At 65.3% G+C, this 23,844-nt stretch overlaps 1 protein-coding gene across 7 annotated transcripts in view; it reads left to right on the top strand.

Moving 5' to 3' along the window:
* Positions 1–23,844, top strand: part of ARHGAP23 (Rho GTPase activating protein 23) — a 30,139-nt gene that overhangs the window by 1,021 nt on the left and 5,274 nt on the right. Inside the window, exons 1-17 of one of the 7 annotated variants that reach the window (XM_065039669.1) lie at positions 505–858; positions 14,073–14,252; positions 15,384–15,411; positions 16,167–16,262; positions 16,585–16,663; positions 16,898–16,952; positions 17,619–19,017; positions 19,252–19,407; positions 19,520–19,631; positions 19,721–19,778; positions 19,912–20,049; positions 20,612–20,911; positions 22,130–22,191; positions 22,524–22,651; positions 22,787–22,905; positions 22,989–23,144; positions 23,566–23,644. In XM_065039669.1, the coding sequence (XP_064895741.1) occupies positions 778–858; positions 14,073–14,252; positions 15,384–15,411; positions 16,167–16,262; positions 16,585–16,663; positions 16,898–16,952; positions 17,619–19,017; positions 19,252–19,407; positions 19,520–19,631; positions 19,721–19,778; positions 19,912–20,049; positions 20,612–20,911; positions 22,130–22,191; positions 22,524–22,651; positions 22,787–22,905; positions 22,989–23,144; positions 23,566–23,644 (3,226 nt within the window). In that variant the 5' untranslated portion in view covers positions 505–777. Of the gene's footprint in view, positions 1–504; positions 859–3,895; positions 4,163–10,839; positions 12,025–14,072; positions 14,253–15,383; positions 15,412–16,166; positions 16,263–16,584; positions 16,664–16,897; positions 16,953–17,618; positions 19,018–19,251; positions 19,408–19,519; positions 19,632–19,720; positions 19,779–19,911; positions 20,050–20,611; positions 20,912–22,129; positions 22,192–22,523; positions 22,652–22,786; positions 22,906–22,988; positions 23,145–23,565; positions 23,645–23,844 lie in introns of those variants that run through there. The other 6 variants (XM_065039670.1, XM_065039668.1, XM_065039671.1 and 3 more) reach the window with 6 other exon arrangements.

Here is a 23,844-nt window from a genome sequence, read left to right as displayed (position 1 = left end):
GGCCACTGTGCACCAAGGGTCCAGCTCCTTTCCCGCAGCCTCGGTGCCCCTTGGGCTCTGCCTCATGTTCCCCCCCCAGCTCCATCCTTCTGGCTCAGCCCAGATCCGAATACAGGACTTAATGCCTTGTGTGTGCCCCCCCACCTGGGGGCAGGAGGTCTGGGGCTGTGCTGGGAACCGGTGCAGAGCCACCGCTTTGGGCACAACATGTCCCCAGCACGCAGCGAGCTTTTGTGGCACGTTGGGGGCCGCGTGCTTGCAAACCCCCCCCCGACCCAACCCGGGGAAGGGCTGTGGTGGGGAGAAGCACACAAGCGGGTGGGCAACGTGGGTGAGAATGCGCCGGTGCCTTTGCCGAACCCCCGGGACATCACCAGCATCCGCCAGAGCGGCGGAAGCCACCGCGGGGATGCATGTGCTGTGCCAACATCCCCATCGCTGCTGCAGCATCCTCCCCGGGCGCCCACAGCCCCGCTGCCTGCTGCTGCCTGCAGGCAGCAGCAGGCAGCGGGGCTGTGGGCGCCCGGGGAGGATGCTGCGTGTCGTGGCTCAGAGCTGGAAAAAACCCCTCTCCCCTCGCACACATCCAGCTGCAATGCAGAGGAGCTCCGAGCAGCCCGCACGCCTTCCCCGCCGCCCTGATTGGCAGCGATGCCGCTGGAGGAGCCGGGGTGATCTGGAGGCCGTGAGCGGCAGCAGGTTGGCGCGTCCCTGCCGGCACCGGGCAGGACGGGCAGCACGGGCAGGAGAGGGCGGCGGGGCTGCCCTCCCACCGCAATGGGCCGCGGCAGCGAGGGGTCCCCAGGGCACCCCAATTCCCAGCAGGATTTCAGCCGCTCCCTGATGGGGGATGAGCATGTAAGTCTGCGCCGGCCCCCCCGCGCCCCCCCGCCGTGCTGCCCTGCTTTGCTCTGCCTCGCCGCCGCGTTTCCTCGCCGATCCCATCGCAGATGCCCGTGGCCTTGCTCTTGTTTGTCCCTGGCGGACCCACGGCGGGCAGGGGAAGGAGGGGTGGGGGCTGTCACCCTCTCGTCTCGCCGGCTCAAAATGGCTTCGTGCTGCCGTGGCTGCCGAGACGGGAGTGGAGCTCTCGGCCGGCAGGGTGCTGAGCACCAGGAAGGTGCTGAGCACCGGGGCGTGCACCCATTTCTCTGCCCCTGCCATGGTGAGCAGGGTCTGCACGAGACCCCCGCCCTGATGGGGACACCCAACACTGACTGTCCCTGTCCCCAGCCCCACTGTGGCCGAGCGGTGCTGCCACCGTGTCCTGCCCCAACACCGCTGCCCTCCGGCCACGCCAGCCCTGCTCCTCCACCCTGCTTTGGCTTTTCTTAATTTTAATCCACAGGATTAGGTTAAAACCTTTCGCCTGGGCAGGATTCCCCTCTCGCTCCCTTTGTCTGCGCCGTGGAAGCGGCTCCGCAGGGAGCGGCAGCTCGGGGGGGGCTTGTGCTCCCCCAGCTCCACGTCTTGAGCTGCCGGGGTTTGGGCAGGGGGGGAATCGAGGCATGATGGGCCCGCTGTGCTCGGCCAAGCAGGGTGGGCAGGAGGGAGGCGGCTGCGTTGGCAGCAGGTGATTTTCGGGTGGCTGGTTATGGAATGGGGTGTGGGGCGAGCAGTGACGGCAGCTCTGGGTTCGGGGACACCCTGCGGGGTGGCGTGTGCCGTCCCCTCCTTGGCATGGGGATGAGAGCTGGGTGTCCTGGGGGTCTCGGTGCTGGGGTGGGGCTGGGGGAGACAAAGAGGCTGGGAGGAGAGAGGGATCGTCGGCTCGCTGGGTGCATGTTGGCAGCACGGTCCTTGAGGACGCTGAGGAGTGGGGTTGGGGACAAGGGGACCCGCCGCAGGGTGCTGAGCGTGGGTGGACAGAGACGGGGTGCGGGCGTCCGGCTGCGCCCTCGCGGGGAGGAAACGTCCCGTCACTCACATCCGACTGTTTGTTCCCTCCAGCTGCTGGGACGGTTCCCAGCGCAGGGGACAGCGGTGGTGGCAGCGCTCCCGCGGGTGCTGGCGCCCGCGCCTTTCCAGAGCACGACATCCCCCCATCGCACACCCCAGGGCGGCTGTTTCAGCATCCTGGGACAGCCGCCTGTTCCGTCCGCCTGTGTCTGTGTGTCTGGCTGTACGTGAAGTGTGCAGAGGGTGGGTGACACCACAGGTGCCACCAGCCGGCTGGGACGTGCCCATGAGCAGGATCGGCCCTATGGCCCCTCTCCAGCCCTGAGTTCCCGGCGCTTTGGCGGCTGATAGCCAGGTCATTTATTTTCTTTCTGGTGGTGCTGAGTTTTCTCCGGGTGCCTGGAGGAAGTTGTTGTTGACACAGACTTTCTTAATTGTGTCAAGGAAAACTTGTGCTCGGCAGCCGTGGCTGCGTGGCGTGGGCTGGCACCCCTGGGGCAGCGCCGGCGAAACTGGGGGGTGCCGGCGGGGAAACGGCTGCTTGGGGAGGGGGAATGGGGGTTGATCCGGGTTGCAGGGGCATCTCGTGGATGTACCGGAGCCTTTGGCACTAGCCCAAGCTGTGCTGGGTGTCAAGCAGGAGGTTGTTGTGCATCCCCAGCATCGTCCCACCACTCGCCCCATCACCCCACGCACGGAGCTGCCTCCCCGCTGGGGACCGGGGTGGGGACGGTGACACCCACCAGCAGCATAGGAGCCACCTCAGGGTGCACCGGCGGGAGACGGGGAGACCATCCCTCTGTCCCCTGACCCCCCGCTGTGCTCAGCCCTGTGCCAAACCCCGGCTCCAGCCCCACTGTGTCCGTCTGTCCTCCCCACCCTGTGTCCGCGCATCCCCGCGGGCTGTGGCCGTCATTCCTCCTGGGTTTCCTGTGCCTCTTCTCACTTTCCCGTCACATGCAGCTCTGTTTCCCCTCCGGCGTTGTCCCCACCACCCCAGGGCTAGCACTGGGTCCTGGCTGTGCCGTGGTGACTCGGGGCTCGTGCCGTGGTGTCGCAGCCACCTGCTGTCACCGAAGCGCCTTCGAGGTGCTGTTTGCAGCCCAAGACTCAGGTGTGGGAGTTAATTTAAGCAGCGGTTGCTTAATAACGGCTTCGGGATGATCTTCTGTGGGCCACACGGCCTGAGCCAGGCCCTGTCCAGCTGTCCCTATGTCCGCCAGATCAGGCTCCGTCTGTCTGTCCTGCTGTTTCCTGTCTTCGCTGTTTCCTTTCCCTGTGGGTCTGTCTCAGCTTTTGTCCCTCCGTCAGCCCCAACCCGGGTGTTTCCGTCCCCCGTGTCTGCCCGTGCCAGTCCCCGTCACTTCTGTCCCCCTGTCCTGGCATTTCCTGTCCGTTTGTCCTTCCGCACTCCTCCTCCCGCATCGCCCGGCCTTGGCTCGCCCTGCCGGTCCCCGTCCGGCTGTCCCTGTCCTGTGGTCCCCCCACCCACTCCCTCTGTGTGTGTCCTGGCCGGTTCGGCCCCTGGTCCATGTCCTTCTGTCCTGACTTATCCTGTCCTATCCTGTCCTGAACGTCTCCTGTCCATCCCTGTCCTGGTCCCTGGGTGTCCCCTACTCATCCCTGGATGTCCCATCCCTATCCTGGTTCCTGGATGTCCCATCCCCATCCCTGTCCTGGTTTTGAGATGTCCCTGGATGTCCCCTGTCCATCCCTGTCCTGTTTTTGGGTTGTCCCGGTCCTGGGTGTCCCATTCCCATCCCTGTCCTGGTTTTGGGATGTCCCGGTCCCTGTGTGTCCCATCCCTGTCCCTGGCTGTCCCTCGCCCGGTGCCGGTCCCTGGCTGTCCCCTGCCGATCCCGGTGCCCGGTTGTCCCCGCTCTGCTCATCCCGGTGCCGGCCCGGCCGCGCAGCCCCGCGGTCCCTCCCGCCGGGGCGGGCCGTTCCCGGCCCCGCCCGCTCCCGCCCCCGCCCGCCGCCGCGGGTCCCGGAGGAGGCGGAGCCGCGACCGGGGCCGGCCCAGCCCGAGCCGAACCCAACCGAGCCGAGCCCAGCCGGACCGGACCGTGCGGGGCCGGGCCGGGCCCCACCGCACCGGGCCGCGCCTTATTAGGTTGATCCGAGCTAAGCCGCGCTGAGCTGAGCCGCGCCCTGCTGAGCCGAGCCTTGCTAAGCCGGGCCGGACCGAGCCGAGCCCGGTCGCCGCGCCCCGATGAATGGGATCGCCTTCTGCCTGGTCGGGATCCCGCCGTCCACACCCGCGGTGAGCGGCACTGGGGGATACTGGGTGGACTGGGGAGGCGGTGGGCTCAGGGGACTAGGGACTGGGAGACCTGGGAGATACTGGGGGTGTGGGGAACGGGGACTGGGGATACTAGTGGTGCCGTGGTCTGGCAGGTTGTTGGGCAATGCCGGAGGGAACCACGGGCAACCCGGGACCAGGACAGACCTGGCACCCTGGGGTTGGGGACAGCGGGGCCAGAGGGGTCCGGCCGTCCCCTGCATGTCACGGGCAGTGCTGGCTGCGACGGCTCGTGCCCGGTGCCCAGCCAGGGTGACATGGTGGCAGCGCGGGAGGGCTGAGGTGCCTGGATCCAACACTGGAGCTGGGCTTCCCCTTCTCCGGAACCAGACCCGCAGACGCCCACGCGGGTTTCCTCCGAAACTCCAGGCTGGGCTCGTGGCTCCGGCTGCGCCAGGTCTGCCAGCTCCCGGCGCCGGGTGACGTCCCCTCAGTGTCCCCATAGACCCTTGAGGTCACGTCTGGCCCCTCGGCCTCGAAGCAGCGTGGGTATTTGCAGCACCACGCTGCGGATGCTGCTCCCGTGCCATGGGCATCGGCGTCGCCCAGCCGTGCCGAACTGGAGTTACTGGGGCGATTCCCGTCTCCCCTGGGAGCGGCGCAGTGCCCAGCCTAAAACCTCATTTCCTGCCCATTTTGTGCCAAATCCCGGCAAAAGCCTGGGGTGGGGATAATGCTGGGGGACCTGGGGCTGGGATCCGGTGGTGGGGGACACGTCGAGGTGGGGACATGGGCCGCGGTGTCGGGCTGGCACAGTGCCGGCTGATTTGAGCAGAGGTTGCACGTCCTCGCCCCAGAGCTGAATTCGGCCTCTGTTCCTCAGTTCCTGGTTATTTGAACTCAGCTTCCCCAGCCCGGCCATGGGGCTAATAACCGGCCTCAAAGGATTAATTGGGGTGTGCGAAATGGTTCAGATATGAGGAGTGCTGCTCGTCCCAGCGGCTGAGCATTAATCATGGTTTCTCTTCAGATTCCTCAATGCTTACTCTATACCGCTGAGCGCTGGGGCTTGGATTTTTGGGGGTGGGGGTTGAAGCCTCTTGAGATCTGCTCTTCTGCTGCATTTTGGGGTGAAACGTGCTCTTCTGGGGGGAAGCGCATTGATTTGGGGGCTTTGCCCTGTTTGCTGGGTGACATGTGGCACTGGGGGACTCGGGAGGGTTTGTTTAACCCCTCGCTGCCTCCCCCGGGGAGGATGGTGGTGAGGAAGACGCTTCGCAATCCTCCAGCGAGGATTTTGTGCCGTGTAAGCAGAAATCCCGCCAGCCGGCCGCCCTGGGGCTGCGTGGCAGGGGCCGTGCCCCACCGTCCCCAACCCTTTGGCCGGTGGCCACTGCCCTCGTCCCCACGTGGCCGCTGCCTCCGTCCCTATTTACCAGCCCTGCTTGGCAAATTGAGTTTCTTCATGCCTTTTCTTTTTGTTCTTTCTTTCTGAACCCTGAACTTGAAAGACAGGAAAAGCCTGTGCTCGCGGCCGCTGCCGCAATCCTGCCTCGCAATCCTGCCTCGCAAGCGCGGAACGCGGCGGGCTGGGACACGCGGTGCCGTGCCACGCCGGTCCCGCTGGCCACCGCGCGCCTTTCGGGAGCCGCGGCTCCCCGGCCACGCCGAGGGCCCCATCCCCACCACCGCCAAGGTTTTAACCTTGCTGCGGGTCACGCGTGGTGGCTCTGGCACCCGCCGCTTGTGCCAGGGAGGTGACACTGCTGGGTGATGTGTCCGACCCCCCCACCAGCGCTGCCTGGTCACCATCATCTGCCAAGGAACTGCCACTGGGTGTTATTTAGGGCTTGGGGACCGTGGTCTCTGTGGGAGGGGACATCTGGTGACCCGTCTTTTTTTTTGGGGATTGGGGGGGTGGCTTGTGTACCCCTGGTGAGGGGTCCCAGGGCACTTGGAGCCACCAACTGGGGACTGTCCCCAGGTCATGCGGAGCCACTTGCTGGGAGAAAACACACTGGGACAGGGGGTTGTTTTGGGAAGCCACTGAGCCCTGGGGACGGCCTTTTATTCTCATTAAATGGGGAAAAAAAAAACCCAACGAGATTAGGTTTCAAGTCGGTGCCGTCCCATTAATAAACCAAGTTTGTCTTCGGCAGGCGGCAAGACCTGATTTTAAAAAGGAATGGAGATACATGACCTATTTTAAGCTCTCAAGTTGGAAAATATCGACCTGGCTGCCTCTGGGCCGCGAGCGGCGGGGCCGGCCGTGCGAGCTGCGCCTGCTGCCTGCTCCCGAAAACCCGGCCCAAAACCTGCTTTAAACCCAGCTTTAAACTTGCCGCCAACCTCCTGGCCATGGCGCTGGCTCAAAGCACCCGGAGCGGTTGACTCCTTCGCCGCAGCTGCTTATCCCCAGGATTTCATTAAGTTCTTCCCTTAATTGCCTTCTCCGGCCTCTGCCGACGCGGCTGCGTGTCGCAAGACCCGTGGCGTCGCGGTTGGTGCCGCCGCCGTGGTGGGAATCGCCACGTCCCCAACAGGTTTGGGCTCTGCTGGGGGGTCCCCAGTGCCCGGAGCAGATTGATTTCCCAGGTGGAAGAATACCGGGGCTCTGGGAGCCCCCCATGGGTAGCACCCCCAGACCCCCCCCAGCCACCCCGGTGGCAACAGTGGGTCCCTTGATGGGCTGAGCGCGTGGGGCACCCTGGGGCGGGTGGGACAGAGCGCGGTGGCTCCGGGGGACAATCGTGCTATTGTGGCACATAGTGGGCTCTTTTTTCTGCCGTGCGAGCCGGCGGTGGGGGCTGGGCTGCGGTGCCAGCGCTTTTGGGGTGACGTGTGGTCCCTGCCGGGGCTGGCGGTGACTGGTGTGGCAGCGGCGGTGGGACGCTGATGTCCCCAGGTGTGGGGCCAGGGAGGTGATGGGACATGGGCTGGCCCTCTTGCTTTTGGATGCAGAGAAATGCTGGGCTGCTCCTAATTTCAGGAACAAGCTTAAGGCGTCTATGTTGGAGGTGCTGCAGGAGCACAACTGTCCCCAAAGCCGCGTCCCCAAAGCCGCCTCCTGTCCTCGCTGTGGCTGGAGGGGGCTCAGGACCCTGCTCGGCTCTTTATTGTCAGCAAGGGATGCGGGATTTGGCACTTGTGCTGCCCCCATCCCAGCATCGCCCACCCGGCCATGAGCGGGGCAGGGGCTGGGGGCACGGGCAGCCCCCCCAGCCTCCCCCATAAGGATTTTCCGCTGCGGAGAAGCGGGAGTTGAGCGCAAGGTGCCTCTCAGAGCCGCCAGAGGAAATGGCTCATTGTTAGCTGGGCTGGAAAAAAAAGAAAGAGACCCAAAAAATTGCCATAATGAGGCCAGCTTCTATTTGAGGGTTTCCATGGGAAAAACAGGAAACGGAATCCTGTTACTTTTCTAGGGCTCACTGCTGATAACGCCGGCTTTAGGCCAGGGCAGAGAATGAGGAGGAGGAGCTGGGGATGAAGGCACTGAGCTCCCAGTCCCATTTGCCATGGGCTGGGAGGCAAAACTCATCGGTGCTGCTCTGGGTCGGTGTTTCCTAGCTCTGTTGCGTGTCCCCAGCCCTTGTCCCCTCCTCGGAGCCACCTTCCCCACGTGTTGGGGATGAGCCACGTGGGTTGGGGTCCCAGGGCAAGGGGCGCAGGGGATGTGGGACGAGGCCACGGGCTTTGCCGCGGGATGGTGGCACTGTCAGCGCCAGAGAGAGCTGCTGTATTAACAGGGGACATGGTGTCCCCAAACACCCCACTAGCCACCCTGGGATACGTCCCTGGGGTGCCACGAGCACTCCCCAGCCCTGGGGGTCTGTCCCTGTGGGTACCGGGCTCCGTTGAGCTCTCAGGGGCAGAGCGTGGCGCTAGGTGTTGGGGGTGGTAAAGCCAAAGCCGTGTCCTGCCCCGGTATCGTGATGTGAGGCCGTGAGCGTGGGTGGCATGTGAGGCGGCAGCGTGGGCAGGAGCCATGTGGACATGCTCGCACCGATGCGGTGGCATCGGGCTGTGTCGCGGTTACCGGCATGGCTGTGACGGGGGTGATCCTGCCTGACTGGGGATGCCGGTGTGGCCGGGGAGCCACGGTGGCTCCAGGGCTGGCAGCCTGGTGACACAAGGTCAGGAGAGGGGACAAGGCTCTCTGGCCACGTTCCCAAATTTCTCTCCGTGTGGCACCGGTGACCCCTGGGCTGGGCAGGAACGAGAGTCCCGTGTCACCAGGGCTGGTGTCCCTGTCACGGAACTGCCAGGAGGGAGCTCAGTGTGGTCACGATGCGGCTGGGAGGGGACAGAGCCAAGCGGTGACCCCGCTGGGGTGACACCGGGGCTGTGAAGGGGACGCTGTCAAGATAAATGTTGGCGTTGGGAAGGAACACGGCGATTTCCTTCCCCGAGTTAACACCCAAAACGGAGCGGGGGGAATGTCAAGGAGCCACTTTGCGGCTCCTCCTGTGGCTTTGCTTCACTTTGGCGCTTGGCTCAGTGTCACCTTGGTGTCACCTGGGCAGTGTCACCTCCCTCCTTTGGGTGATGGGGATGTGGGTCGGGGTCTCCAGCCAGGCAGATGACTCTAATGTGGGTTGTTGGGAGGCACCTGGAGGGTTTCTCTCCATCCTGAGGTGTTGCTGCTCCTGTCCCAGGCTCTCCAGGGGACACAGGGTGTCCTGGGGGACGGGGGGACACGCACGGGCTGTGTGCAAGCAAGTGCTTCCCCCAAATCCCTGCTGAGCTGCAAAGCTCCTCCGCCCTGGTTTGTGTTAAAGAGAATTAAAATGCTTTCTCCTGCGGGGTGGTAATCCCGAGGGTGGGGGCACGGCCGGGCGCGCTGCCCAGCGCTGTCACCGGGATGCTGCCCCCCAATAAACTGCCGCTGCGTCCCCTGGGCTGGTCCCCACATCCCTGCTCTGCCCAGGGTGCGGGGGGTGCAGGCAGCCCCTGCCCACTGCTGAGCATAGGTCTCTGCTCCCCTCGGGGTGCTGTCCCCCTGAATGCTGGCTGGGACCAGGGGACACAGGTGGGACCCTCTGTCCCCACCGGGACCTGCCGCAGGTGGGAGCAGCAGCAGTTTTGCCGTATAAGGGCTGGAAACGGGTTATTGTCTCCACATGGCTTTCTCCTCCCTGAAAATCCTATTAAAACCTCATTTTTCTGACCCTAATCTCAGCTTGCTGTTCGGGGGGGATTAGTGGTTGTCCCCCCCTGGCCTTGCCGGCTCCGTGATGGAGAAACCTCCTTCCCGCAGGGAACACGGTACCGGAGGAGGGAGGTTGGGGACAAGCCTGGGATGCTGTGGTGGTGGCAGCACCGACAGCTGCCTGTCCCTCTGTCCCTCTGCCCAGTGTGACGTTATCCTCACCGCGTGCCAGGGGCTGCAATGGCCCCGCTGGCAGGGACACCCGGGGGCCAGGACATGGTGTGGGGGTGGCACTCCCCAGCTGGGACCACTGGGGGTGTCACCAGGGTGGCAGAGCTCTGGGAGCAGCTGCCATGGGGTGACATCGGTACATGATCTCTGGTAAAGGCAGTGCTGCCTTGGCACGGCCCCCCCCGTGCCTCAGTTTCCCTGGCAGGTTTGGGGGTGCCGGCAGAAGGCCCTGCGTCCCGTGTGGCCGCGTGTCCCCGTGTCCCCACGCCTGCGCCGTGGCGGTGCATGCCGGGAGCGCCGCCGGCCCCCTCGCTCCTGTTTGGCTGCGGATTTAGGACACTCCTGTGCACAACAGCAGGGCTGTTGGAGGGCGGCCAGGCGCGCTCGCATTCCTCGTGGTGGAATCTGCCCTCGCCAACGCCGCCTGACCTTTCCCGCTTTGGGAACAATCCCGGGGCCCGTCCTCCCCTTGACACCCCCTGGGGCTGGGGACCCCTTCTCCAGCCATCCCCTGTCCCACCAGGCTGCTGGGGCAGCTCCTGCCGCTTGCTCAGTGCTGCTGGGAAAGGTGGAGGTGACAGGATGAGACCCGCTGTCCCCAAGGCTGCTGGTGTCACCGGCACCTCGGGCCAGGCCAGCCCCCTCACCGCAGGTTGTGTCTCTCCCCATTCTGCAGGAAAGCGAAGCCCCCCTGGGCACCGACAGCTGTGCCAGCCCCGCCGCGCTGCCCGGGCGGCTCTGCCTGCTGGGACATGCCTGTCCCCAGGGCTGCTGCCATGGGACAGTGCTGGCACACACCGCGGGTGACGCTGAGGTGGCCCCAGGGGAAGGCAGTGGCAGGGATTTGGCTCCCACGTCTCCCCGTCCCAGTTTGTCCCCTCAGAGGCACTGGGATGGTGTCACGGGGTGCGCTGGGATGTCCCTGGGGACACAGCTGCCACCAAGCCAGTCGAGCCAGCCCCCTGGGGCTGTTTTGGGACAGATCTGTGACACCTTGGGCAGGGTGGATGCTGGGGACGTGCCGAACGCCGCGGTGCTGCCGCGACACACGGGGGCCGTGTGGCATCGCACCCTGGGGACCGTCCCGTCGGTGCCAGCACAGCTGGTGGCTGCAGGGAGCAGGTGTGTGGCATCGTACTGGTGAACTGGTCCTGGTGAACTGGTCCTGCTGGTGGGGCGGTGGGGGGCAGAGGGGGGAGGGCTGCGGTACACGGGGCGGCCCCGGGGCTGCAATCCCAGCAATGCCCGGCATTTCCCCGGCATTTCCCCGGCGTGGCCGCATGTGCCGCTCATCGGCCTCCAGCACGGCAGGAATGCGGAGGGGACCCCCGTGTGGGGACAGGGACGGGCGGTGTTTTGGGGGGTGGGCAGGGGGACGCTGCCCACCCAGAGCCCCTGAGCGGGGCTCACCGGGGTGCCGCCGTTTTCCTTGGTTTTCCCGTGTTTTGGCGGGTGGTGATTCATCTCCTGAGCAAGTCGGGCGGGGGGACACTGGCTGCACCCCCAGGCTGTGTCCCCTCCCTGTCCCCAGCATCGCCCGGTGCCCTTCGGAGAGTGAGCGGAGGAAGGAAGGAAGGGGCCCGGAGGAGGGGAGGAGGAAGCGGAGAGGGTGGGATGCTGCCCGGGGTGATGGAGGAAGAAGGGGGAGGATTGAAAATAAAGAAGAAAGAAAGAAAGAAAGGAGAAAGTCCAGGCAAAGTGACACTGCGAGCAGGGGGGGGCCACCCGCTCTCCGTCTGTCCCACCCTCTGTCCGTCCCTCTGTCTGTCCCGCCCTCCATCCATCACACTGTCTGTTCCACCCTCTGTCTGTCCCTCCATCCATCTGTCCCACCCTCTATTCTACCCTCTGTCCATCTATCCATCCATCCTACCCTCTATCCATCCCTCCATCCCACCCACCCTCTGCCCCTGCATCCATCCTTCTATCCATCCATCCCACCCTCTGTCTGTCCCACCCTCGCTCTGTCCATCCCTCCATCCCCCAGCAGCCGGCTGGGGTGCAGCTGCCGCCCGTCTCACTGTGTTTCTCGCCGGGGTGTGCACAAGCAGCTGGATCGAGCGTGTCCGTGTGCAGCCTCGCCGGGCTGGGAGCCCCATTGCTGCCCCCCATGCCAACCACTGCCAGCCCCATGGCCCCCCCGGCAACTGGGGGGCTGAACCGGTGGAGGGGGCTGCGAACCCATGGCTGAGCGCCCACCCCGCTGCGCCGCACTCGCCGGACCCGGACCCCCATGGTGGAGCAGAGTGCAGGTGGAGGGGCGCAGGGGTCCCGGCGGCCACTGCGGGGTCCCCCCCCGGCCCCCAGCGCGGTGGTGAGGAGGGGGCTGTGGAGCGTGGAGCGAGCGGGTTGGCGCTGGGAACATGCCGTGGGGGTGGACTGCAGCTCCCCCGAGCCCCGCTGCATCCGGCTCAGCACCCTGCACCGCCACGCCGGGCCCCCCCCGGAGCAGCGCCGGCCCCCGGCCCCCCGCCTGGCCCCCCGCTCCGACAAGTGCCGCCGGGTGAGAGCCAAATGCTGGGTGTCACGGTTTGGGGGGATGCTTTGCATGGGATGGGGGGTGGGATGCTTTGATGCTTTGCAGGGGATGTGGGGGCTCCCCTGCTGCGGGGGGTGTTTTGGGGCAGTGCTGGGGGTGTCACAGCGGTGTGTTGTCCCCTTTGTCCCCTCCAGTGCTGGGTCAGGGGTATGTTGTCCCCTTTGTCCCCTCCAGTGCTGGGTCAGGGGTCCAGGCTCCTGCAGTGCTGGGGATGCACCTGGCGAGGGGACAACACGAATCCTGCCCCCCAGCGGGGAAAAGACCCTTTTGCTCTGCAGGAATGAGACAGCGGGGAGATCTATCTGTGTCCCCATGGTGGCACAGTGACATTTTTGTTGGGTGACGAGGACCTCGTGATGGAGGAGGGGATGGGGTGCTGGGGACAAATGTGTGAGCCCACAGCGGGACCACCACAGCTGGGGGACGTGTCCCCTGTGTCACGGGCGCGCCGGAGCCGTGGCCACGGCTCCGGCGCGCCCGTGACACAAGGGACACGTCCCCATCCCTGCAGGTCGGGTGCTGCCTCCACCGATCCTCCCGTCTCCGAGGGCTTGTCGGTGCCGGTTAAAATCAGCGGGGCACATTCAGCTGTCAGCTTAAAAATAATCCGGCGAGCCGGCGGGCAACACAATGGAGGGCGCAGATGGGGACAGGCGCCGGGACGCTCCTGTCCCCCGAGGCAAAGGGATGGGGGGGTCCCCAAGGGAGCACAGGGTGCCCGTTGCCATCTGGTTTTGGGTCATGGGGAGAGGGTTTAGGGGCTCTTTGCCCCCCATGTGGTGCTGGTATATGGGGTTTCTCGGCTCAACTGTGTGAGGATTTGGGGCATCACGACTCTGTGTGTTTTGGGGTGGCTGTGAGCACACAAAGCGCTTGTACCCCCCCTGGGTGGTGATGGAGCAGGTTGGTGGGTGCTGTGCCATGGATACGGTGCCATAGCTGCGCCCTCACCATGGGGACACTGTTCCTAGGGGAATGGGACCCCCATTTTCATGAGGACGGGACCCCGGGGCCCTATGCAGGACGTGCCGGCACGGGCACCGCCCCCCCAAACTGCCATCAGATTCACCCCCCGGCAGCAAAAAGGCCCAGCTCAGCACAGCCACAGACAAAGGCTTTTTGTGCCTTGTCCCTTTGTGTGTCCCCTGTCCCCTCCCCGCTCCCCATCCAGCGCTTCGACCCAGACAGCGCCTGAATTTTAACACCCTCGCCCCGGGATGGGCCGACTCCACTGGAGACGCCCCATGGGCAGGATCCTGGCGGGTCCCTTCCCGCCTGTCCCTGCCCGCTCCCAAGTTGCCGGTTTCTCCGGTTTTTAGCAGAGTTTGGTGCTGCCGGGGCACTGGGCAGGACTGTGGGGCTGCAGATGTTCACAGACAGATGTGCAGCCAGATGTGCAGCCACATTGTTCACTGGGGCTGTGCTAAACCCCCCCAAGCCCTGCTGAGGTGTCAGGACTCTGCTGTCCCTCCTGGTGACGTGAGATGCTGGTGGCTGCGCTGGCTTCACCGCAGCCCTGCTCCCCCTCCAGACACCAGGATGGAGCCACGTCCCTCTGTCCCTCCCGTCCCTCTGTCCCATCTGTTGCTCCTGGCATTGTCCCCTGCCAGAGCCTGGCCAGTGCCAGGTCCCTGCCCTGGGCAGCATCGCTCATCCCGCTGCTTGCCCGAGGTTGTCACCGTGGCGTCATCGGAAGGGGACCGACCTTTTGTCCCCAACTCCCCCATCTCTCCCCCATCCTGCTGGGTCTCATCCAGACCCCCAGGCACAGCTCATTTCCGTTTCCCTTTATTTTTTCTCGTTCTTTTTCTTATTTCCTTTCCATTCATCTTCTCCCAAAAGGTCCCATGTGAGGAGTCCCAGGGGATGCTGGTGGGGGGCTGGAATTTCAGCTGGGAGGAGGGCAGAGCAGCTTTTTGGGCAGATCTCAGATTTTAGGGGGCTGGTGGGGGGGTCCTGACCACCTACACCTCCCACCCCAGAAGTGACATCTTCCTCCTCGCTCCCCACAGCCAACACCGGGCCGGAGAGATGGGGTGTCCCCAAATGCCAACGTGCCCCCCGAGGGCACTTTCCCCTGGGTGGGCCCCAAGACGCTGGTGCTACGGAAGAGCTCGCAGGGGGGGTTCGGCTTCACCCTCCGCCACTTCATCGTCTACCCCCCCGAGTCGGCAATACACTCCACCACCAAGGTAGGGCTGGGAGCTGGGGGGGCTGTGGGGACCCCTAGGGCTCCAAGGTGCCGTGGGTGGGTGCAGGATGCTGGGGATGCGCAGGGGGGTCTGAAGAGACATTGAGTGGACCATCCATCACCTGCCATGTTGGGGTGCCTGGGGCTGGTCTCCCCCATCCTCCTGTTCCCCAGCTGAGCCCCCCAGGTCCCTCAGCCACCCCCCAGGAGCGAGGGACCGATCGTGCCCCGCGGCACCGGGCTGAGCCCCGCCAGGGCGGGGGCACCGGGGCTGCGTGGGAAGGAGCCGGATCAGCGCCGGGAGCTGCAGATGCTCTTGGGAAAGGGTTGGGAATCGCTCGCGGCAGCCGGTGGAGCAGAGGCCGGCGGTGCAGGGCGCGGCTGGCGCAGCACCCGTGGGTGCCGGCGGGCAGCCAGGTCCGGGGGCTGAGTTTCGGTGGGGTTGACTCAGCAGGGAGCGTGACGGCAGCACCGCGCTCACCGCGCCGCGCTCCGGCACCGCCGCACCCAGCCCTGGGCTGCCCTGCAGGCTGGGAAGGGCTCTGGGTGCCGCAGGGTGAGGAGGTGCAGGGATGGGCTGGAGTCCATGTCCCCAGGGACCCTCGGTGTCCCCACGCTCCTGCTGGGACGCTGCAGCAGCCCCTCATGTACCAAGGCCATGGGATGTGGCTTTTCCTTCCTGCCCCTGAGATGCCTTCAGCCCCCTCCTCTTCCTCATCGCTGGGAATGTCCCCCTGTCACACCGGGGTGCAGACAAGTCCCTTCCCAGCACCCCGGAGGGACCTGCCCACCGTGGGGACATCGGGTCTTGTCCCCGCTGCCCCGAGCCCACTGGGGGCTGGTGAAACCCCTTGGCTGGAGCCGAGTTCGTGTCCCCCACCAGGGACAGCAGGTGGGGTGACAAACCCTTTGGGGTGGTGGGTCCTGGTGGATCCGGTGTCAGGAGGTAATTTTAGCTGGGGCTGCGGAGGCCAGAGGGACACGCAGGTCCTTCCAGGGCCTTGGTGGGGCTGGCACCCTCCAACCCCATCCTGGTCCCCTCCTGGTCCCTTCCCTGTCCCCTCCTGGTCCCCCTGCCACGGCTGCCATGGCTCAGCCACCCAATTAAGTAGTTTTTTATCTCTTCTCTCAGCAGGAGGAGGAGAATGGGAACCGAGCAGGTGAGCACCAGCGCTGTGCCGCGATGGGGACCCCCACACAGGGGGTGTCACAGGTCTCAGTGGGTGTGTGGGGACATTGTCACCATCTCTGCTGACACCACGGCCCAAAGTATTAGCTGGTGGTGAAGCAGCACAGTGCTTTGGTGGCACTTGGCATGGCAGACGGGCTTGGTGTCCCCAAAGCCCTTGGGACGTTTGCTGGACCTCACGCCCAAGGGGGCTTGTCCCAAAGCTCTGGTGTCCCCGCACGGGGTGTTTGGGGACAGGGACACAGCCCTGCCGGCGGCTGAGGGTGACGTGAGTGAATGTGAAGGTGTCAGGACGGATTGTCACGCCGGCAGCATGATGAGGCACCGGGGCTGCCGTCCCTGGCGGCCGGGCTGGATGCAGGTGACAACAGCCAGACCTGTCACCCAGTGTCCGTCAGGGCTGGGGCGGCAAAACTGGCCTCGCTCCAGGAGGCCCCCGGGGGTTCAGCATCCCTTGTTGTCACCATCCATCCACCACCCCCCAACCCTCAGGTTTTTTGCAGCACCCGGTGACATTTGTTCTTGCAAAGGATGGTGGCTGCAGCCACGCTGGGGGTGACATGGGGTGACCTGAGCAGGGTTTGCCCAGGGCAGGACTGATGCTCTGCAGGTCCTGAGTGTGGGTGGAGGGGCTTGGGGACACGAGGTGGGCACCACGAGGGGACAAACGTGCTTCTTGCCATGGGGCGGGCCCAGCTGTGTTCCTGACCCTCTGTCCCCGGGCAGCAGGTCCCCCCCGGAGCCGCCTGGAGCCCATGGACACCATCTTTGTGAAGAGCGTGCGGGAGGACGGGCCGGCTCACCAGGCTGGGCTGCGCACCGGTGAGCAGGGACATGGGGGAGCTGGGGGCCAGGGGGGGTCCAGGCTGCTTGGGGACACACGTCATGCTCTGCCAGGGTCTCTCCTGCTTGTTCTGCTCTTTATCTTGCATTATCTCTTTTCTTGTCCCCCGTCTCCCTGCTCTCTCATCCCTCAGAGCAGAGTTGGGGACCCCATGGGTTGGGTTGGCTTTGGGGTCCCCACAGGACTTGACTCTGCCCCTGGCCGTGTTCAAACCCTGCTGTGAGCCGCCACAGGGACAGCTAAGTGCCACCACATCCCCACTCACCTGCGGTGACACTGTCTTCTCCCCCTGCTCCGTAGGGGACCGGCTGGTCAAGGTGAATGGTGAGAGCATCATCGGGAAAACCTACTCGCAGGTCATCGCACTGATCCAGAACAGGTGAGTCCCCAGTGTGGGGAGGGGACACAAAGGGGACATGTCACAGCAGGCACTTTCCCCTGGCTGTCACCAGGGCTGGCAGGAGCCGTGAGTCACTTGGGCGCCCGCAGGCAACGGTGCCGCAGGGGAGCAGGGGCAGGTGGTGACACACTGTGACTGTCACTGGGGACAGGGACGTTCATCTCCTTGCTGGGGACAGGCAGGGACTGACCCCCCTGTTCCCTGTCCCTGCAGTGACGATGTGCTGGAGCTCGCCATCATGCCCAAGGACGAGGACATCCTTCAGCTGGTGAGTGTGCTGGGGACGGGGCTGTGCCCAGGGTCCCCCAGTGTGGCTGTCCTGGTGTTCCTGACCACCCAAACCTGGGGGGCTGCTCTGTCACTGCCCATGCTCCTCCCGCGCCTTGGGTGAGGGTGGCCTATATTGCTGGGGACACTTGGGGACATTTGGGGACTGAGCAGCATCCCTGGAGCAGCAAAGGGTGCAGAAACAGATGAACTTTAGGGGCCAGGACAGGAAGGATTGGGGGATGTAGCCCCTGTTTTTTGGCGTGGGGGAGTCCTTGGGCAAAGCTGGAGGGTGAGTTGCTCTGGGTCCCCACCCTGGGCACTCGCTCCCATGAGGCTGGGGGGGTCTTAGTGCCCCAGCAAAGCGGGGGTCACACGTCTGTGCCCGTCCCAGGTTCTGAGGATCCCCCGGGTGTGGAGTCAGTGAAAAGTGAGAAGGGGGAGAAGGGAGATGGGGCCGTGCCGGGGTATTTTGGAAGGAGGGGAGGGAAGGGGGGGGCGGCATTTCTCAGTGCTGGGGGTGCCCCATAGGAAAGTGGGATGTGGGGGGGCTGCAGCCCTGCCCAGCTCACTCTGATGGGGGGTTTGTTGGGGGGTGTGGGCAGCACCCCCCACACCTGCCTTATGGCTCCGGCCCCCCCACCCTAACCCCCTTGTCCCCCCACAGGCGTATTCACAGGATGCCTACCTAAAGGGCAATGAGCCGTACTCTGGGGGGGCACAGAGCATCCCCGAGCCCCCCCCCATCTGCTACCCGCGCAAGACCTACCCCTTCCAGACGCGGGGTGCCGAGCCCCCCCCTGGCCAGCCGCTGGACCCCCGTGCCCCCTCGTCCCCACTTGGCCCTGCCGCGCTCGCCAGCACCCGCAGCGATGGGGGGGGCAGCCCCGCGCACCGCCCCGACCAGCCGCCACCCGGGGGGCCCCCCCCACGCCCCACTGCCCCCCATGGCCCCCCCGGCTCCTTCTCCCGCACCGGCTGCCCCGGCAACGTCGCATCCTCAGTCGCATCCTCGCTGCCCGACCGCTATGGGGTCCCCCCGGCCTGCTACCCCAAGCATCTCCCGGAGCACCGGACTCACTGCGGCTTCAAGGAGGGTGTGGGGGGGCTGTCGGGCCCCCCCCGGGACACAGCAGGAAGGGTGCCGGGCCGCCAAGAATGCCAGCAGGCTCTGTCCCGCTGGTTCTGCAGCCAGGAGCCGCGGCGCAGCTCCTCGGAGGAGCGGCGGCATGCCATGCCCCCCCGGCACCGCAGTGTATCCCAGGACCGCCTGGGGGGCTCCGGAGCGACCCCCCGGGGGTGGCCACACAGCGCCTCGCACGACACCCTGCTGCAGCCCCCCCGCGAGGGCTGGGCGCCCCGTGCCCGCTCCCACCATCACCTGGGCCGCTGCGGGCGCTCCATGGAGGCTCTGGAGCCCGGCGCTCTGCTTGCCGCCCGCCTGGACCGCTCTGCCTGGCCGCCCGAGAGGGGCTGCAGGGCCACCGGCACTGCCGCCGCCCACCCCGTCCCGCATGGCTCCTTCGCGCCTTCCTCCTCCTCCTCGCGGGAGCCGGTGCCTGTGCAGAAGCACCCGTCGCATCCCAACCTGCCGAGCGCCGACGATTCCGGATACATCGGGTACCGCAGCTACAGCCCATCCTTCCAGCGCCGCACCGGGCTGCTGCACGCCCTGTCCTTCCGCGACCCGGCTTTCGGTGGCCTTCCCACCTTCAGCATCTCACCGCGGCCGGAGAGGGTGGTCCCCGCCATGCCACCAGCCACTGGTCCCCAGCCAGTCCCCAGCGCGCCCCCGGAGCAGCGTCCTGAGAGCAGCCGGGTGCCCGAGCAGCCCGAGGAGCGGAGGGAAGAGGTGGTTTTGCGGCAGAAGCCGCCCACGGGACGCAAGATGCCGCCCCCACTGCGGCAGATGAACTTTGTCTTCACCGAGGGGATGAAGGAGACGGACATTTGTGACCCCCCCCCGGCTGCTGGCAAAGGGGACAGGCCAGTGGCCGAGCGGACAGGTCGGCACGTGGCTCCGTTAGCAGCCCCTGAGGACTCCCTGGCGTCCATCCCCTTCATCGGTGAGTCGGGGGGCTCGGGGGCGGCTGCTCCAGGAGGGGGGGTTGGCAAGTCCCATGCCGGGGAGGGAGAGGACGGGGGAGGCTGATGCTTTGGCTTTGCTGGGGGGACAGGAGTGTGTCCTCCATACCAGACACCTGCAAACCCACCAAAAAGCACCAGGGGGGGTTCCCAGCAGGGACTTAGTCCCCATGTCCTGTCCCAACCCCTCCTGCAATGTTGTCCCCCCACCCCAGACGAACCCACCAGCCCCAGCATCGACCTGAAGGCCAAGCATGTCCCTGCCTCCTCGGTGGTCTCCAGTGCCATGAACTCGGCCCCCGCTGTCGCCACCAGCCCCCCTTCGCCCACCTTTGCCTTCGCCCTGAGCCGCCACTACTCCCAGGACTGCAGTAAGTGCTGGGGGGGCTCAGACAGGGGGTCTGCGGGGATGGAGGATGGGCAGGAACAGCCCCTCCAGCCCCAGAGCTGAGCAGCGTGTGCTTTACCCATGTCCCCCCCCAGGCAGCATCAGGGCCGGGCGCCGCTCCTCCTACCTCCTGGCCATCACCACCGAGCGCTCCAAGTCCTGCGACGATGGTCTGAACGCATTTCGGGATGAGGGGAAGATCCTCAGGTAGGGCTGGACCCCCCCTGCTCCCAGTCCCCTCACTGCACAGCCCCTGTCCCCACCACCCCGCTCACGGGGGCTGCTGTCCCCCCCAGGAGGATGCCCAGCCGGGTCCCCAGCCTCCGCATGCTGAGGAGCTTCTTCACTGATGGGGTGAGCGTTGTGAGATGTTGTGGGGTCCTGGGGGTGCCCCCCAGCCCAGGGGTTGCTCTGCCTGGCTGGGGCAGTGGCAGTGAGGTGATGCTGATGGCATCGTCCCAACCATCCCCTCCGGTCCCTCCCGCAGTCTCTGGACAGCCTTGGCACGTCCGAAGACGCCCGTTCTAAAAGACACTCAACCTCCGACCTCTCGGATGTCCCGTTCAGCGCCGTGAGGAAGGAGGGCTGGCTCCACTGCAAGCAGATCCTCACCAAAAAGGGGAAGGTAGGCGGGTGTCCCCCGCAAAACCCACCCAATGCTGTGGATACTCCTCACCATGAGCATCTCTGAGCACTGAGCCTGGCCGGTGATGTGGATGCTCCCCACCATGAGCATCCCTGGGGTCTGTGTCCCATCCCTAAGCCCTGTGTCCCATCCCTGGGGTCCTATCTCTGAGCCCCGTGTCCCATCCCTGAGGGCCATGCCCCATCTCTGAGGTCTATGAGCATCCCTGAGCCTGTGTCCCATCCCTGAGGTCCTTGGGCATCCCTGAGCCCCCATGTACCATCCTTGAGGTCCATGAGCATCCCTGAGCCCTGTGTCCCATCCCTGAGGTCCTTGGGCATCCCTGAGCCCCATGTCCCATCCCTGAGGTCCATGAGCATCCCTGAGCCCCATGTCCCATCCCTGAGGTCCATGAGCATCCCTGAGCCCCATGTACCCTCCATGAGCATCCCTGAGCCCCGTGTACCAACCCTGAGGTCCATGAGCATCCCTGAGCCCCGTGTACCATCCCTGAGGTCCGTGAGCATCCCTGAGCCCCGTGCCCCGTCCCTTCTCCCCGCAGAAGGTCGGTGGAGGCATCCGGCAGTGGAAGCGCGTCTTCGCCGTGCTGCGCACCCACTCGCTGTACCTGTGCAAGGACAGGCGGGAGGCGGTGACCTGCGCCCCGGCCCCAGGTGAGGAGGAGCCGCCGATCAGCATCCGAGCGTGCCTGGTGGACATCTCCTACAGCGAGACCAAGAGGAAGCACGTCTTCCGCCTGACGACCGCTGACTTCTGTGAATATCTCTTTCAGGCAGAGGATCGGGAAGACATGCTGGCCTGGATCAAAGTCATCAGGGAGAACAGCAAGGCCGAGGGCGAGGTGAGAGCCACATGGGGCTCCCGGCTGCCTCTGGCTCTCCCGGCACTAACCGCCTCGGCTCTCTCCGGCTCTTTGCCTTGTGCTGCTTCCCCAAAGGCCACGGCCGGCTCCTGCGCAGCCGGGCGCAGTGGGGCTCGCCGGTCCCCTGCCGTGCTCCCAGGGGTGCACAGGGACTCGCGGTCATCGCTGTGTCCAAGAAGAATGCGGCTCTGGGGTGTTCGGTGGCACGGCTCTCTGTGTGCTGTACCGGGGTGCTCGGTGGCACAGTTCTCCATGTGCTGTACCAGGTTGTTCGGTGGCTCGGTTCTCCATGTGCTGCACCGGTGCTTCCTGGCAGGGTCGGTACCGGATCGGCCGGCGGCGTTTGATGGGAGAGGAGCGCACGTGGCTCTGCCGCGGTTGTTGTGTCTGATGGAGAGAGATTTGTCAGGGAGATCCCTGCGAGTGTCACGCGTGGTGTCTGCGTGGGGCTGGTGCTGGGTCAGGGCTGAGCCCTCGCCAGGCAGCCATGCTCTGTGCAATGAGTTGCTCGGGTCTGAGGTGGGAGAGCTGCTTCCCGGGGCCATGGGCTCCAGCAAAGGATGATCTGCCAGCCTGGATGTGCCGGTGCCGTGCTGGTTGTGCCGGCGCTGGGCTGGCTGCGTGCCGTCTCCCCGTGGTGCTGGGATGGCCATGGTGGCCTCGTTTGGTTGCAGTGATCATGCCAGTGTTGTGGCAGGCTCCGGCCCTGGAGGGTGCGTTGAGCTTGGAGCGGTTTCTGGTTCTCTGTGGCACTGGAGGGTGCCAGGGAATTGGCGTAGCCGGCAGCACCAGCACAGGGAAGATGTTGCCAGGTTGGAGCACGTGGAGCTGTCTGGGCACCCACTGAGGCTGCGGTGCTTCTGGGCAGGACCATGTGGGCAGCGTCCCGCAGGGATGGGCGCGTGTTTTCGGATGCTGTGTGGTGCCGCGGGTGTGCCTGGCGTGGGCAGACAGAGACATGCGTGCCATGTGGGGACGTGCTTGTCCTTGAGCGTCTGCGGCCGGCTCGGACCCCCCGCACCGCGGCAAGGAGCCATGGACACCGCAGCGGCTGGTTCAGGGCAGCAGGGACCCTGTCCTGCCCTCGCCTGGTCCTGCCGGCCCTGCGCGGTGCCCGGCAGAGCATGGACTTGCCTGGGGCCACTGGTGGCCACGCTGCTCAAGCTCTCCCTTCCCCTCTTCTCTCTGCCCCCCCAGGACCCCGGTTTTGCCAGCCAAGCGCTTATCAACAAGAAGTTAAATGACTACCGGAAAGTGAGGTACGGACTGGGGGGCGGCGGGCACCGGGACCCCTCAGCGCTTTATTCACCTCCATTTTCAAGTGATGGAGCAAAGGCAGCAGCTCCGGTGATGGGGCAGTGCCAGCGGCACCCCGCTTCCCTCAGGGGGCTGGGGGGTCTGGTTCAGCCAAACAGTCACTGAGCAAAGGGTTAAAGGGGCTCAGTGCCCCCCAGGAGACCCCGGTACCCAGTGTGGGGTGCAGCCCCAGGATGCTGGGCAGCCCGGGAGAGATGCTGGTGTTTACTGGGAGGTTTTGCATGGGGTTGGTGCCCCAGCCATGCGCCTCCTGAGCCCCCTGCTCTCCCCGCAGCCCCGCGGGCACCAAACCCGATTCCTCGCCCAAGGGCTCCCGCGGGCTGGGGATCCGAGCCGAGTTCCTGAAGCAGACGGGAACCAGCGCACCCCGGTCCCCCAGGCAGGATGTGGCTGTCACGAAAGGTGGGTCCTACCCAGGGACTTTGCAAAGAGGGGGGGACCTTTTCCCGGCGCTGCCATCATGCTCATCCCCACAGGGCAGCAGGGATGCTCTCGCATTTGTCCTGACTCGATTCTGTGGGTTTGTTTCCTCCCCAGATGAGAGTAGCTCCCAAAAAGCCCCATGGGGTATTAACATCATGAAGAAGAACAAGAAATCTGCCCCCAGAGCCTTCGGGGTGAGGCTGGAGGACTGTCAGCCTGCCCTGGACAACAAGGTACAGCCCTGGTGGCAGCGCCAGCCCCTGGGGACACCCCACACGGCCCTGGCAGCCCCATCACCCGCTCCCTGTCCCCGCAGAACGTCCCCCTGATCGTGGAAGCTTGCTGCAAGGTGGTGGAGGACCGAGGGCTGGAGTACATGGGCATCTACCGTGTCCCCGGGAACAACGCCGTGGTGTCCAGCCTGCAGGAGCAGCTCAACAAGGGGGCCACCGAGATCAACCTGCAGGACGAGGTGAGGACATGTCCCTGTCCCCATCCCTGTCCCTGTGCCTTTTGGATGCTCTTGAGGCTGTTGTACCTGGCTCTGTCACCACCCCTGTCTCCATCATCACCATCCTTGTCACCAACACGATCTTCCTCCCTGTCTCCATCGCTGTCACCTTCCCTGGAGTGGCAGGGCCGCCTAGCGGTTGGCGGCAGCAGTGTAGGTGGCAGCCTAGGGACACATTTGTGTCCCCTTGTGGTGACACCAGCACAGGGCTTTCCTTGCCCGATGCAGGATGGGCACAGCCGCCCTGCCATTCCCACAGCCACAGTGGTGCTGGCTGGTGTCCCTCTCGGTGTCGGTGGCCTGGGACCCCCCTGGCTTGGGGACCATCTCCAGTGGGTGCCCAGGGTGGTTCCTTTGAGCAGCCTCTTATGTCCCCCCGCAGCGGTGGCAGGACCTGAACGTCATCAGCAGCCTCTTGAAATCCTTCTTCCGAAAGCTGCCTGAGCCTCTCTTCACCGATGGTGAGTAGCTGTGTCACCCTTGGCCCCCACAGTGTCATAGATGTCCCTGTGCTGATGGCCACATGTTGGTGGCTGATACCAGCAGCCCATCCCACCTGTCCTTGCACTGGGGACACGTCCCCAGACCCTGTGACAGAAGGATCCAGTGCCCACCCAAGGTGGCAGGAAGCTCTGCAGACCCCCCTCACTGAGCCCCCAGT

The sequence above is a fragment of the Columba livia genome, chromosome 23 (genome assembly GCF_036013475.1).
Source record: "Columba livia isolate bColLiv1 breed racing homer chromosome 23, bColLiv1.pat.W.v2, whole genome shotgun sequence".
NCBI classification, from domain to species: Eukaryota; Metazoa; Chordata; class Aves; order Columbiformes; family Columbidae; genus Columba; species Columba livia.
Note: the sequence above shows the minus strand (reverse complement) of the source record. Positions and strands in the feature narration are given on the sequence as shown.